The 15,539-nt window shown below is 36.0% G+C and overlaps 2 protein-coding genes across 4 annotated transcripts; both read right to left on the reverse strand.

Annotated features, from left to right (window-relative positions):
• Window positions 1–29: 29 nt before the first annotated feature.
• LOC107871607 (zeatin O-glucosyltransferase-like) lies at window positions 30–9,648 on the reverse strand. Of its 3 annotated transcripts, none has more exons than XM_047412503.1 (3): window positions 9,091–9,648; window positions 2,017–2,147; window positions 30–1,920 (listed from the first exon to the last, which is right to left on the reverse strand). In XM_047412503.1, exon 3 carries the CDS (start codon window positions 1,543–1,545, stop codon window positions 130–132), a length of 1,416 nt encoding a protein of 471 aa, XP_047268459.1. In that variant the 5' UTR covers window positions 1,546–1,920; window positions 2,017–2,147; window positions 9,091–9,648; the 3' UTR covers window positions 30–129. The 3 variants fall into 3 exon arrangements, with proteins under 3 accessions (XP_047268459.1, XP_047268460.1, XP_047268458.1); XM_047412504.1 differs by having other exon boundaries at window positions 30–1,915; window positions 2,017–3,210; XM_047412502.1 differs by having other exon boundaries at window positions 2,017–3,210.
• A 144-nt stretch (window positions 9,649–9,792) lies between these two features.
• On the reverse strand, window positions 9,793–13,770 carry LOC107853063 (c-Myc-binding protein homolog). The gene is made up of 5 exons (XM_016698079.2): window positions 13,658–13,770; window positions 11,146–11,212; window positions 11,005–11,053; window positions 10,543–10,666; window positions 9,793–10,102 (listed from the first exon to the last, which is right to left on the reverse strand). The coding sequence occupies exons 1-5, from the start codon at window positions 13,658–13,660 to the stop codon at window positions 9,995–9,997; spliced, it is 351 nt and encodes a 116-aa protein (XP_016553565.2). The 5' UTR covers window positions 13,661–13,770; the 3' UTR covers window positions 9,793–9,994.
• Window positions 13,771–15,539: the final 1,769 nt, after the last annotated feature.

Below are 15,539 nucleotides of genomic sequence, written 5' to 3' on the forward strand. Positions count from 1 at the left end.
CACACAAGATTCAAGTAACTCAAAAGAAGTACATAATATAAACTAGTGTGAGCCAAGAAGCAGAAAAGTGACAGATAAATGAAAATAAGAAGTAACGAAAATACTTCAAAATTCAGGTGAAAAGCAATTCTATCTTGTGATATGTGCGATAAAAGAATCCAACTCTATTTGAGAAGAACCTCCGTTCTCTGTGGAGCATCTAACGACTTCTCCCAATTCTTCTGCTCTTTTCCTAATTGCATCACCTTCTTCTGATGCCATCAACTTCCTCACGCCATTCTCAATACTGGATGCACTTACTAGCTCCTCGCGCTTCTCCCATTCCCTCACAATCAGGCCTATTCTCAACACTTCCGTCACCAAGAAACTATTGCTGGCTTGGTCACTATGCATAGGCCAAGCAGCTATTGGCACCCCCATGGTAATGCTCTCTATACAAGAATTCCATCCGCAATGACTCATGAACCCGCCTGTGGACGAATGAGCCAAGATTTCTGGTTGTGGAGCCCATTCTCTGACCACTAATCCAATCTCTTCCACTCTTTCCTCAAATCCTTCCGGCAACTCAATTTTTCTGTCTTCTCCGGTAAAGACATCACCTCTATCGGCATCTCTCAACACCCATAAAAACCTCTGTTTGCTCTGCTCTAATCCCATCGCGAGCTCCTTGATTTCTCTATCGGAAAATGAAGTAGTTGTTCCAAAAGATACGTAAAGAACTGATCGTGAAGGTTGTTTGTCAAGCCAGTCCAAACACATATTGTTTCTATTCGCGACACAATCTAGTTTAGTAGGCAAGATTGGTCCAATTGCCCATTGTTTCTTCTCCTGTTTACTAGCTACTTGTGCAAGCAAATCAAGAAACGCACCTTCAATTACTTTGCTTGAATTATGGATATCACCTGATCTAATATCCATATATGGTATCTGAGAAGCTCCAAGATTCTTGAGTTGATCTGTAATAATTCCTTCAAATGAAGGTAACTTTTTAAGCAATTCCTCGTCAAGTTGCAAAGATATTCCCACCGACAAAGACATCAAACAGTACAAAGTGAACACTGAAATGCAATTAAATATATATGATTCCGCGTTGTGCAAGGACAAAACATCCTGAACATTATAAGACATTAAAGTATCATGAACAACAACGACACGTCTTGCTTTTGAGGAAATATCGCGCAAGAAAGAATCAATGGACTCGCGAAGAAGCATAGAAGCATCCCATGATGGCTGAAGTTGTGATGGGAATTTTCTCAAGGCATTATAGTCAGGTGGTGGTGAGGCAAATTCAGGAGTTGGGATGTCATGGAAGTGGATTTTGGCTATGTCTGATGGATTTAAGGCATTGGCTCGAACTCGAGCTTGACGATTATGAGTAGCTGAGCCAACATAGTAGACTGGAAGATCGTATGAGGAGGAGATTAAACAGGCAAGTTGAAGAAGTTGATTGAGATGGCCTTGTGCTGGAAATGGAACCATTACTATAGCTACTTCATTTTCTTGAGTTTTTTTCAAGATTTCAAAATTCTCGTTGATGTTATCCATGATGAAAAATCAAATCAAGTTTTGAGACTTCAACTAAAAGTAAATTGATGAAAACTTTGTTTGGTACTGAAAAATACACAACAGTATAAACAGCTTAGTCTGTCAGATTCTTTTTCTAGTTTAACATGGACGCACATGTCATATAACATTATTATAATCATATTGATAATTATAATGTAAATTGCATCATGTGAGGAACAGATATATCCAAAAAGTCCAGCTATTCTCACCTGTTAAATAATACAAGTTGAGTTAATTTGGATTAAGTTTCAACATCAACAGCTGAAAGTTAGGATCTTGTTCCTCAAATATGCTTTAAAAATGTGGTTGAATTATTTTACCTTTTGTCATATCGACTCCACCTCAAGTTCTGTTCTGCCATTGGAATGGGATGAATCACGGTTAATATCTTTTGCCTCGCAACAAAATGATGAAAAATGATGCACAAAAACCAAGAAAGTTGTTGGCTACCTGTATATGCGATAACTGTGGCTGTTTTTGTCCTTGTGATGCGTGTCCAGGAGACTGTGAAATTCATTGAAAGTTGATGCATCTCCTACTCACGTCTTCTAATGGAACGAGAGATCGTGTGTCTCTTCTTTCTGAATCACACATAAATAAAACAGAAGTTATTCCTATAAAATCTATAGTTGAGTTCTTGTATATATGGAGAATGTCAAGAATACGCGTCACAGTGTGTCATTACAATAAAAGATAGCCACGACACAGCATTCTTAATAGATCTGTATAACACTCTTTATATTTCACATCTAATGGTTAATAATAGATCTGATTTCAATGAGCAATGTGAGAGAAGAAGGAATCCATCTCAGCGCGGTTGAGGCCACCATCCATCACTGATTTTTTAATAGCATTGCTCGAATCTGCTGTTCTTTTCCTCATCTCGTCTCCATCTGCTGAAGCAATCGAAGTTTTCACAGCATTTTCAGCCATTTCGGATGTAACATGTTCATCTCGACGTGTTTCCCATGGCCTAACAGTTGGTCCAATTTTCAAGTACTTTGTTATAAGTTGAGAATTCCTTGGTATGCATTGGCCAAGCTGCTATAGGAACTCCAAAGAACATACTCTCCATACACGAATTCCATCTGCAATGACTCATAAATTAGTTGAACTATGTATTACTATTTCCAACTGTTGTGCCCAATCCCTTACTATAATCCTTCTGACAGATGATTTTTTCTAACTTCGCTTGTAAAAACATCTCCTTTGTCAGCACCTCTGAGTACCCAAATGAACTTTTGGCGACTCTTCTCTAGTCCAACCGCGAGCACTTTGATTTCTTCATCACACAGCAGTCGTGCCAAATGACACAAACTAACTGAGTTTAGTTCTTGTTTGTTGAGCCAATCCAGGGACTCATGGCATTTGTTGGAGCCTTTTTTCATCTCCGCTAGCACTAGGGGACTAAATGGACCTATAGCCCATGCTTTCATGTCACCAAATTCTTTCTTGATTAAATCAAGGTACAAACTTTCAATCAGTCTAGATGAATTGAAAAGTTCACCACAACTGTTTTTTTTTCAACAAAGGGCACAACTTGTTTCTTCAAATAGTCCCAAAACTCAGCAGAAAACAGTCTTTAATTGATAGAATGTCCTCATAATGCTCAGATCTCGGCAAAACAGGCTTTCCTTTAACCTCCTGAAAGTATGAATATCGATGAAAATCCGAGATGGAATTGAAATGGTAGCATTCAGTATTTGGCATTTCAGGCAAATCTTGAACTACCCAACTCATCAAATTATCATAAATAATAACCACTTTGCAGGTATCCATGCTGAAAATTGTAATGAGAAATGTACTAGTGTAACTTTATTAAGCAACATTAATTAGGCAACAAGGTTTAGTAGCAGACTAGTAGGGGTTCATTTGCAAAGACAGACCTAGGATTTGAAGTTTATGAGTTATTGAGTTATAAATTCTAGTCATGTTTATCAACAGTCTGCGATGATCAAGAAATTCTTTGAAGAACACATGCACATTGACAAGGACGTCACCCTTACTGTCTTACAGGAAGTGGTACGGCTAGAATTCTGTAATTACACAAGATAGCAGTAAGCTTCTTGTTTATTCAAGAATGGAGAAAGTACAGAGTTTGATATCGTTTGTAGAAGAAGGGAAGGAAGAGAACTGAGAGAAGAAGAAGATGAGAGAGAAGAGTAACTACTTGTATTGATTAGTTAAGCACAATGTACATTGTCATATATATACTAGCTTGTGATATGGCTAACTAACTCAACTAGCCGTTAACAGCTTTTATAACTAACTACTAAAACAGTTAAAACTGAAAACTGGAAACAAGTCTACTTTATTTTCTATTTGAGGTCACCACTTCTTCAATGTCTTCAACACTCCCCCTCAAGCTAGGAAGGTGTGACGATGTCACAGATACCTAGCTTGGTATTGAGATGAGTTTGATGAGCTCTTGTCAGTCCTTTGGTCAGCAGACATGCAGGTTGATCTTGAGTTGCAACGTAGTGAGTCTTGACCATTCCTTGGACTATTTTTTCCCTTATAAAGAAGCAGTCAATATCAATATGCTTTGTCCTCTCATGATATATTGGATTAGCTGCTATTTGTAGTGCAGACTTGCTATCACTGAACACATCCCCAGGTAGCATTACTTCACTTCCAATTTCCTTCATCAAACTTAGAATCCGTACCAGTTCAGCTGTCACTGCTGCAAGACTTCTGAATTCTGCCTCAGCTGAGCTCTTGGAGACAGTGTTTTGTTTCTTTGATTTACAGGATACTACTGAATCTCCAATCTTCACAAAATAAGCAGTCATAGACCTTCTAGTTTGAGGAAAAGATGCCAAGTCTGCATCACAGTAGGCACTCACATTATTATCTGAGCCACTAGACAACAACACACCTTGACCTAGTTGTCCTTTCACATACTTTACTACTCTGAGTGTTGCCTCCATGTGTGGTCTTTTAGGATCTTGAAGAAACTGACCGAGTGTTTGAACACAAAAGGCTAATGTCTGCCCTTGTCATGGTTAGGTACAACAGCTTGCCAATCAATATTTGATAAGCAACTTGATTTGCTAGTGGATCCTCAGTAGTTTGTCCATGCTTAAGATGCTCATCAAACTATCTAGATGTTAGCTTGGTGTTGTAGTCCATAGGAGTAGCTACAGGCTTTGCTGCTGTTGGGCCTAGCTCAAATAGTAACTCTAAAGCATATTGTCTCTGATGCATCAATATTCCTTTGTCAAACCTTGCAAATTCTATTCCTAGGAAGTATCTCAGCTCACCTAGATCCTTCATCCAGAAGTTTTGGTGTAGAATTGTCTTGGTCTCTTCTATCAGCTATAGGTGGTCTCAAGTGATCAACATATCATCAATATACACTAGCACAAGAATGATGCCTTCTGTTGTCTTTCTGATATACAGGGATGAATCATATTGACTCTGAATGAAGTCTAAATGAAGTGAGATCTTACCGAGACCTCTGATAGCTTGGCATTCCATTGCCTTTGTACTTGTTTAAGGTTATATAGGGATTTGAGTAGTCTACATACTGCATTCTCCCCCTGACTAGCAAATCCTTGAGGTAGGTCCATGTACACTTCATCATATAGATCACTATTTAGGAAAGCATTGTAGAAATCCATTTGTTGGACACACCAGTGTTTTCTAGCTGCTGCAACAAGTACAGTTCTCACTGTCTTCATCTTTACAATAAGAGAGAATGTTTCTTGGTAATCAATGCCTTCTCTTTGTCCATAACCCTTTGCTATTAGTCTTGCTTTAAACCTCTCAACTTCACCTGAGGTCTTATACTTTACTTTATATATCCAGCTGCAACCAATAACCTTCTTTACTTTAGGCAAGGTAAAAACCTCTCAAGTGTTGTTAGAATACAAGGCTTCTATTTCATTCTTCATTGCTTCCACCCATCTAGCATCTTGCAGACTTCAGAGTAGCTTATAGGTTCAGCAACACATGAAGTGTTCATCACATAGTTCTTATAGGATTGGGAAAATCTATCATAAGACACATGATTTACAAGAGCATGAGGTACCTTCTTTGTGTTTTGGAAATAAAGTATGGTGACTTTCTTTCTCTAGTTGACTTTCTTTGATCCTGAGATGCAGCTGGTTGAGATACAGCTTGTGTAGTGGTAGGAATACTCTGCAGTTGTTGCTCTTGCTAAGTAACCCCTTGACTTTTACTTGACCTCCTTTGGTATACCTTAATTATGGATTGTCTGGGAGTAGGTTCACTTAGTGGTAGTTGCTCTTGCTGATTGTCTAAGGTAGCAGTCCTTTGGGATGAGACATGTATAGGAATCTGCATGATATCAGTAGTTACTGGATATTGATCTTCTAAAGGAAACACATGTTGAGGTGACTAAGGCTGCTTCTTGAGCTCCTTAAAAGGAAATATATCTTTCCTGAATGACACATCTCTACATACAGAAAAAATGTTAGTAGATGAATTATACAAAACATATCCCTTCTAAGTACTAGAGTACCCCATCACGATGCATGTCCTTGTTCTAGACATGAGTTTATCATGTTCATTTAGTACTTTGGCATAGCACAGGCACCCCATTACTTTGAGATGATCACAATTTGGCTGCTTACCATATATTTTTTCATAAGGACTCACAAGCTGAATGACTAGGCTAGGCAACCTATTGATGATATACACTGCAGTTAGAACACAATAACCCCAGAACCTTATTGGAATTTTAGCCTGAAATCTGATAGCTCTTGTCACTTTTAGGATGTGTCTGTGTTTTCTCTCAACAACACCATTTTGCTGAGGGGAATATGGACATGTAGTTTGATGAACTATGCCATGTTCCTGGAACAACTTCTTACATATTGAGTTAACAAACTCAGTACCATTATCAGTCCTTATTACTTTGATAGCCTTGTCAAACTAAGTTTGGACATACGGAAGTGTTGAAGCTGAACACACATATCAGACTTAGGTTTTACAGAAATATCCAAGTATACCTTGAAAAATCATCAACCACTATTAGAAAATATCTATTTTCATTCATAGTTGGTACTTTGTAAGGTCCCTAAACATCCATGTACACAAGATCAAAACAACATGTACTTTGACTGTTAGTAGACAGAAAAGGTAACCTACTTTGTTTAGCACTACGACAGATACTACATTGCTTTATTCTATCTTCTATTACTTGAACTTCTTGAGATATAACTCTTTTCAGCACACTGGTTGATGCATGTCCCAACCTTTGATGCCACAAATCTACCTCAGTTTAAGTTCTTTCCACACCTAGTTTACTAGATGCTTTAGTTTCTACTGCAACCTTTTTCCTTGACTAATCTCCAAGCACATATAGTTCTCCATCAAACTTACCAATCCCCCTCACCTTTCCAGTACAAAGATCCTGGAAAACATAGAAAATAAGGAAAGAAAGAAATTCACTAAGCAGTTCCACTCCTTAGTCACTTGTGACACTGATAAAAGGCTACATGTAAAGTGTGGAATGTGATAGACATCTGTGATGTTATTTCCTTCTGACAGGAAACTAGTTCCCACATGAGTGACCATTGTAGTGTCACCATTTGGTAGATATACCATCTTTGGTTTTTCCAACTCTGTAACACTCTTGTTAAGTAACAGGTCTGAGTTTCCAACCATATGATTTGTAGCACCAGTATCTATAATCTATTTCTGTGAATCAAAAGAGGCTAGACAAGCAGAAATACCTGCACTTGTTACATTTGCAGACTCACAAGGTGTGTTGACAGAGTTGGTTTTGTTGATCATTTGCAAGATTTGCTCATATTGTTCCTTGGTGAATACAACATTTTCCATCTGACTCAACTGCTCTAGTTGACTATTAGACACTAGAGACTGCCCTGCATCCTTAGTAGACCACTTCTGCATAGACTTAGAATAAGAGTACTGACCTACACACTGATCATAGCCACCCTGACCCATTGAAGACACATTGTAAACTGTGTTGGTTCCTTCATGTTTTAACTTCTTCTTGGCCTTGTAATCTTGAGGATAGCCAACTATCTTCTAACAATTTTCCTTAGTGTGCCCCTTCAGTTTGCAGAAATCACATTGCCGATTGAAATTTTTCTTGAACTTCTGATTTTTGTTTCCACCTGGACCATTTCTGGCATACATGGCTAGCTTAAGGTTCTTAGCATTAACTGCATGACTCATTCCCAAGATTCCTACCTGACTTGCAACAGATTTGTGGCTTTCATCACTTATGATCATTACATAAGCTTGGTTCACATTTGGGAGAGGGGTCATAAGCAAGATTTGACTCCTTGCTTGTGTGTAAGTTTCATTTAGACCCATAAGAAACTGAAACAGTTTCAGTTTCTGCAAATGCAGTAAATACTCTTTTGATTTCTCACATTCACATCCGCATTCTTCCCATAAATCCTTTAGTTTTGAGAAATACACAGACACTGAGACAGTTCCTTGAGACAATGTGGCTATTTCTTTGTGCAGATTAAAGGTTCTTGCCCCATCAACTTTGTTAAATCTTTCAGATAGCTCATTCCAAATTACACTAGCCACAGATGCATACATGATTCCACCAAGTAACTCTTTAGAAACTAAATTCATGATCCAAGAAAGTACAATTGCATTGATTCTTTCCCGGTGATTACTCAACTCATTTGAGAACTTATCTTTAGAACATGTTCCATCAACCATGCCTAACTTATTCCTCCTTAGTAAAGCTATATGCATGGATCTAAACCAGATTGAGAAGTTCTCAAATCCTGTCAACTGAAAAGATATGATTTGGATGCCACTTACATCAGAGGGACTGAGAAAGAGAGGATGATTCTAATCCAATGGACTGGGAGTAGCTCTGCTTGCATTAGCAGCATTAACAGGAACAGTTTGATTCTCCATTGTAGTAGCTTTGTAATCTTTGATTGAAGACTTCTTAATCTTGATTCAATAGACTAGAATCCACCTTGCTCTACTAGTTTTGTAGTGAATAATGGCTCTAATACCATGTAATTACACAAGATAGAAGTAAGCTTCTTGTTTATTCAAGAATGGAGAAAGTACAGAGTTTGATATTGTTTGTAGAAGAAGGGAAGGAAGAGAACTGAGAGAAGAAGAAGAGAGAGAAGAGCAACTGCTTGTATTGATTAGTTAAGCACAATGTACATTGTCATATATATACTAGCTTGTGATATGCCTAACTAACTCAACTAGTCGTTAACAGCTTTTATAACTAACTACTAAAACAGTTAAAACTGAAAACTGGAAACAAGTCTACTTAATTTTCTATTTGAGGTCACCACTTCTTCAATGTCTTCAACAAATTCACTGAGTGGACTTTATTAGAGATGAACAACTCTCTCTTAAGACTAAAAGACGTAAGCTAATTTATTCAAAGGCTGCGGAAAGCGCGAGCAAATTTTCTAGTTACTAATAAAACTACTTGCTCTAAATCCAATGCAACAGAGCATTTCAGAAAAATAATTTTCAAAACATGCTATATTTGAACAAGGAAAAAAACACAAGCTAGGAAGAGCGACCACTCACAGTACTCTTGCCGAATAACTTGTTTCCAATCACATTGACAATGTATCAACAATCAAAACTGCAGATAGTTAGATAAAGCTTCTATTGTGGAACCATCACCTCCTTGTCCAGTATCAGCAGAGCAAGATGAAACTGCAGCCAAACCTGTTGAGGTAGTAAAGGTGAAGGATGTGAAATGCTTAAGAAGTATCCTTCCTCTTTGGTCAACCTTTTTGGTAGAGTCTTGTAAGGGATACAATAGACACATTTTTTCACATAACAAGCTTATTTCATGGATGACCAAACAAGGGCAGCCCGGAGCACAAAAGCTCCTGCCATGTGCAGGATCAGGGAAGGACCCCACCACAAGGGTGTATTGTAAGCAGCCTTACTTTGCATTTCTGCTAGGGACTGTTTCCAAGGCTTGAACCCGTGACCTGGTCACATGGCAGCAACTTTACCAGTTACTCCAAGGCTCCCCTTCATTTCTTGGATGGCCGGCCATCTTGGAATAATATCCCATTTTCAGATCCTGGTGTAAAGAAACGTAAACATGAGTCGTTTGGAAAAAGTACTATGCAATGTTGATGGTTCCTATTTTCTTAACTTTTGCTGTTTTGCAAGCAACTGGTTCGTGAATCAGCTCCATGGCATCGAAACCATGGACATTACTCAAGAATTAGAAGATGATTCCCAAGAAATCTTGACAAATGAGAATTCTGCTGCAACACAATGTACCAATTGATATGGCTATATATAACACAAAGCTAGAGTATTACATTCCTACTGATGTATTAGGGTCAAAGAACATAATTTTCAGTATCAAAAATAAAAAGTTTAGAAATTCACTTTCAGTTGTCATTACAGATCAAATGAGATTACAACAGCTCCAGTATTCAAAAGAATTGAAGTCGTTAAAGCATTTTTAACTCTTTACTACATCTGCACTCTTGAGTTCTTCATCACGAGTATTTCCTACATCAAGCTCCTTAGTAGCTGATGCTTCTACTTGTGTGTGTTTCAATTCCTCCAACTGCAATAACAATGGAAATATACAGGTTTGATCCATGATAAAGAAAACCTTGAATTCTTTCATGGCACTATAATAATAGTACTAAAAACCATCTAACAAGACTAAAATCTATTCTCAACTAGTAGATATCACTTCCTTTTATGTGATTTTAGGTCTACGTCATCCCATTTCTCACTTTCATTCACCATAATTTCACACCTAGGAGGCTAGGACTGGTGCATCTATAGATCGACGCCGAACATGATTAAACCATCTCATGCATCTACTCTCATTGTATCTTCACATGTGCATAAAGATACTATCAAAAAAAAGAAAGAGGGGGAGTGGGGTGCAGGGTGGGGGGAGGATAGTAGAAAAAGGAAAGAACAAAACTACCACGACAAAAACAATCATCTGAACTTCTGGAAAGCTTAACGATATTAGCGTGAACCAAGTCATACCTCCCTGCATCTTTCTTGGTTTTCTTTTAGAAGTTCATTATATCTGATTTGCAGATCTGATAACTCAGCTTGTAGCTTTTCATATTCAGACAGTGATGGACCACCTAATTTTTGCTGAACAAATCTGAGAGATCAGAAACCAAACGATAGCTCAATATAAGTTCTCTAATAAAGAAAGATCATAAAACAATAATCAGCAAAACCATGAGATGGAAAGAACACATTTGAGCAAAAGCTTTGCGCCTATTAATATGCATGTGTATGTTTTGAGATGAAACCAAGATGCGATCGATTTTCTAGCCAACCCCATTATTATAGTTACAAATTCTGTTATTAATCATCTGCAGCATTTTGCTTTGAAAGACAAATTACACGTAGACACAGTCTAAATCGAAAACAACATACACCTTGTATCATGGGATCATTTTGTCAACGAGTTTGGTACTTTTTTAAGATACTTACTCAAGGGCTGAAGAAGGTTTGTCGTTCTGTTCGTATAGTGCAACAAGGACTACAATGACAAGGAAAAACGTATAAAGTGAGATCAATTTTTTTCAAAATAAAAGGTGAGCATCAACGCTAACTTAGGACATAAGAGATCACCTTTGGTTAGAGCATCAAGAACTCCACTGACCTCCAGATACTTCCTGAAACCTTCTTTTTTTGCTTCCTTTTCCAGTCCAAGGCACCAAATAAGTGAATTCAACACAGGAAAAGGAGGCGTCTATTAGATAATAAGCAGATACGGTAACAAATAGCACGGAAGTTCAAGGTTAAATAATTGACAGGTTTTGTTATTATAAGCTCTTTGAATCACCGTTATACTAAATTGACCGTATCCCCTTTGTAGATGTCTTCCCATATATGTGCACTTGGGAAGCTGGTGGGAAGGAGAGTGTCAACTTTAAAAAAATGGATAGAATAAGACGCTCTCCCATTCTCGGATTTTACATCAACAGTTTCGTCTCATCAGATGAATCTGATGGCAAAAAGCTCAAGTTCAAAGGTGCGGTGACAGATGTCACCGATCAACTCATCAGTCCACATTTTTTCTCAAATCGATAACATCAATCAATATCACCTATAATATCAAGTTAGCATTCACCTTCCCCAATTAACACAGTGTCATTGTTAGTCAGCACCATGTTATCATCGTCACATCATCACCTTGTCAACACCAAGTTCATGCAACGTGATTAAGTGCAACTGGAAACATGAATGTCTTAGTCAACAGTCTAATCAAACCAGGGGACATACATGCCCTCAACTTCATTGAGGTAAACAAAAATTTGGACTATGAACTTTAGCAGAAGGAAGTTGAACTCAAATCTTTTGCATATTGACAGTGGCTGTTCTCAGATATTACTATGACCTTGTTAACTATTCTTTATCTTGAGCCGGGGGTCTATCGGAAACAACCTCTCTACTTTTTCGGAAGTAGCGGTATGGACTGCGTACATTTTACCTTCCCCAGACCCCACTTGGTGGGAATTCACTGGGTTTGTTGTTGTTATATTGACAGTGGCTATTCAATGGTACTGCCACTGTCAAATATTTTGATCTCCATGGCAGTAAGTACATTGACGACATAGTAGTCAGACTAGCTCAAACATACATACACAGTGTAGTTACTAGCTCAAACATACATACACAGTGTAGTTCCACAAAGTGTGTTCTAGGGAGGATAGAAAGTATGCCCAGACCTTACCCCTACACCCCTACCTCAACGGTGGATGTCGAGTACCATACACACACAATGATGATGGTCCTTAACTTGGTATAAATACATAGATTTATCAAAATTGAATCTTTTTCTACTACTTAATTCGCGAAAGAACTCCAAATAATTTATAGCTGACAATTTACAGTGAGAAAGAATCAATCTTTTCAGAACCAAGAACCAGATACAGAAGGTAATCTAAGTTCTTAACAACAATGTCAGGAAGGGAAAGAACATAGTCGAAGAAGCCATGCTGAAAAGAATAGTAGCAGTTGTAAAATAATACGATAACTGAAGCAAAATATTGGTATAAATATGTAGATTCTTATCAAAATTGGATCTTTTCTTAGTTCCCAATTAGTGAAACAACTCCATTATAGCTAACAAATTACAGTAAAAAAGAAGCAATTTTTCTAAACCAAGAACCATAAATGGGAGGTAATTCTAAGTTGTTAACAACAACGTCAAGGAGTACAAAGAAAACAAAGCTTGCCCTTTTTCCTTTTTAGTGTTGAGTACAAATATGCACATTGACCAAGAGTAAGAACACTAAGCTAGTGGATGTAGAGTACCATTACACACACTATTATGATGTGCATTAACTTGTTATAAATACATTTTTATGACCGTGGTATTCGGGTCAGCTTTCACCCACCTCAACTAATTCTATGCGATACCTGTCACCTCCCACCAATAATAGATACCATGTAACTTTGTCTACTAAAGCTAGGACAGATGGGAAGAAATCACATATGCACTTGTTATAAATATATTTTTTTATGACCTTGGTGTTCAGCCAGCTTTCACGCACCTCAACTAATTCTATGAGATATCTGCCACCTCCCACCAAAAATAGGTACCATATAACTTCGTACTAAGGCTAGGACAAATGGGAAGAAATCACATACGTATTGGTTATAAATACATATATTTATCAAAATTGAATCTTTTTTCACTTCCCAATTAGGGAAAGAACTCCATTATAGCTGACAATTTACAATGAAAAAAAAAAAAAAAGCAATTTTTCTTAATCAAGAACCAGAAATGGAAGGTATTCTAAATTGTTAACAACAATGACAAGGATTAATACATAGATTTTGTCAAGATTGAATATCTTTTTACTTCCCAATTAGGTAAACAAACAACTCCATTCCATTATACTCTCTCGCCTTTAATTTTTGTTTAACTTCGAATCTAAATTGAAGTAGATTAATTTAATATTTTTAAATTTTATGATTTGACTGTGGTAAAGCATAAAGTGACAAGTACAGATGAACGTAACAATTACAGTAAAAAAAAATAAAAGACATTTTTTTTGAATGAAGAACCAAAAATGGGAGATGATTATAAATTGTTAATAACAATGTCAAGAAGCAGAAAGGCAATGGAGCTTACCATTTCTTGGTCTTTTTTCTTCTTTACTGGGATATCAAGAAATGGTGAAATTTGTTAGCTCCTTTTTGGTACAGAGTTAGATCCCCGTTATTTTATATATATATATAAAAAGATATTGGTGGCTCTGATTTACTACTAAGATAATTGTCTCAATTTATTTCTAATATTTAATTTATGAAACCAATAAAATTTTATTATATTTTTCTAATATCTATAATCTATAATTTATATCTATATTTATATCTATCTATAATATATTAAAAGAATGCAAATTCTTAAAAAAGTGATTCGAATTTTTTGTCTTTCATTAAAATACTCTGCAATAGACAAAATCATCTTTTCACTCATTTCCTTCAATTATTATTTTAATTATTTATGTAATATTTAAGATTTTAAAATCAACTAAAATTAGTTATTAAAATTTTCCTTATTATGTTAAAAGTCTAAATTACAACGAAATTGTGTGCGGAAAATTTCGTGCTTGCAAAGGAAAACAAGGAATTTTTTGGTAGTTTTCTCCCCTCTTTTCTTTAGCTTTCTTTTCTTTTTTACTTAATTAATCAATCTACAAAATATTAATGATTATAATCAAGGCAAGTTGAGTCCTTTTTTACTTAATTAGTATTAATTCATAATATTATTCTTAACCAACTGTATTTTCTTTTCTATACTTCTAAATTAATTAAATTTTACCTTATATAAATATTGAAGAATTTCTACAATTCTTCTACAAGAAAAATACAGTTCTTTTACACTACCTTCTACTTTTCTTCTATATTACCTTATTTCTTTTAGTTAGTAAACTTAAAGATTATATGAATTATACATAATCAATTGTATATTCTTCTTTTAATAATTTCTCGTGTGATTATTGACTCTATCCTTTTAATAATTTCTCATGTTTAGCTTTCAGGTAAAAATTTTAGATTGAAAGTAACTTCCTCTAAAGGTTGGTTTTGATTCTATGTATTTTTTTTTTTATAATAACTATTGGAGGATGGTTTTGATTCTATGCTTTTTTTTTTTATAATAAGGTTTGTGAATATAACTATGAAACTATTCTTTATGTGTCCACTAGTTAGACTTTCGTGCTTCTTTCTTTGTTGAATGGAGATATGGCCAGTTTTATTTGTTATATGTATAAATAACAAATTATATATATTAGTGATACGAACATAAACATGTACGTGATATATTATTTGTTGAAAACTACATGTAGACAGATCATTACGAGAAAAGCGGTTGGTCTTTGTTTATGATGATATAATTTTTGAGTTTAATTCTTTTTATTTGTACTTTTGGTAATTTTGTTGGTTTTGAGTATTAAATTTTTTATCTACAATTTTGTTTTTAGTGTTGTTGCATGTCCGTAGTATTTTTAGAAATTTGTGATTCTTTTCCATCCATATGTATTAGATAGGAGGGATAAAGGTCATGGATTAGAATAGAAAATTAGTAAATAATTTAATCCTAACTCACTTTTCAATTTAGGTTTAGTCGTAGCTTAGCCTTTATTGATTTCTAAGTTTTAGCTGAAATTTTTTTTGTAAGTACTTAAAATTTTTAGCTTCCAAATTGTCCTTTTTTTTTTCCAGGTTATCTAGAATAGAATAAAAAATGTTTAGCTCTATTGTCTTTATGATAAAGTGAAGTCTTCGGAGGAGGTGTGTTGTCCAAGGTATTTCCACAACCAGTCATGAGATTAATCCTTCATTCGTTGGTCAGCGTATTTTGCAGTAAAAAACTGGCAACTTGCTCCATTTGCCAGAAGCGGGAATCGAACCCATGATCTCTTGCTTAAGGGACATAGCGCTGAACCACTATGCCAACTCTGATGGTTGCTTAAATTGCTTGCACCCATAAAAAAGAAAATTTTGGTTCA

Source organism: Capsicum annuum, chromosome 5 (assembly GCF_002878395.1).
Source record: "Capsicum annuum cultivar UCD-10X-F1 chromosome 5, UCD10Xv1.1, whole genome shotgun sequence".
NCBI lineage: Eukaryota > Viridiplantae > Streptophyta > Magnoliopsida > Solanales > Solanaceae > Capsicum > Capsicum annuum.

What these genes read in the sequence shown, in the direction of transcription:
- LOC107871607 (XM_047412503.1), bottom strand. Translation starts at nt 1,545, where the DNA reads ATGGATAACATCAACGAGAATTTTGAAATCTTGAAAAAAACTCAAGAA.
- LOC107853063 (XM_016698079.2), bottom strand. An exon ending in TCTTGATGCTCTAACCAAAG is followed by an intron (nt 11,054 to 11,145) that starts GTGATCTCTTAT and finishes TTGTCATTGTAG; the next exon opens with TCCTTGTTGCACTATACGAA. An exon ending in AAACCTTCTTCAGCCCTTGA is followed by an intron (nt 10,667 to 11,004) that starts GTAAGTATCTTA and finishes CTGATCTCTCAG; the next exon opens with ATTTGTTCAGCAAAAATTAG.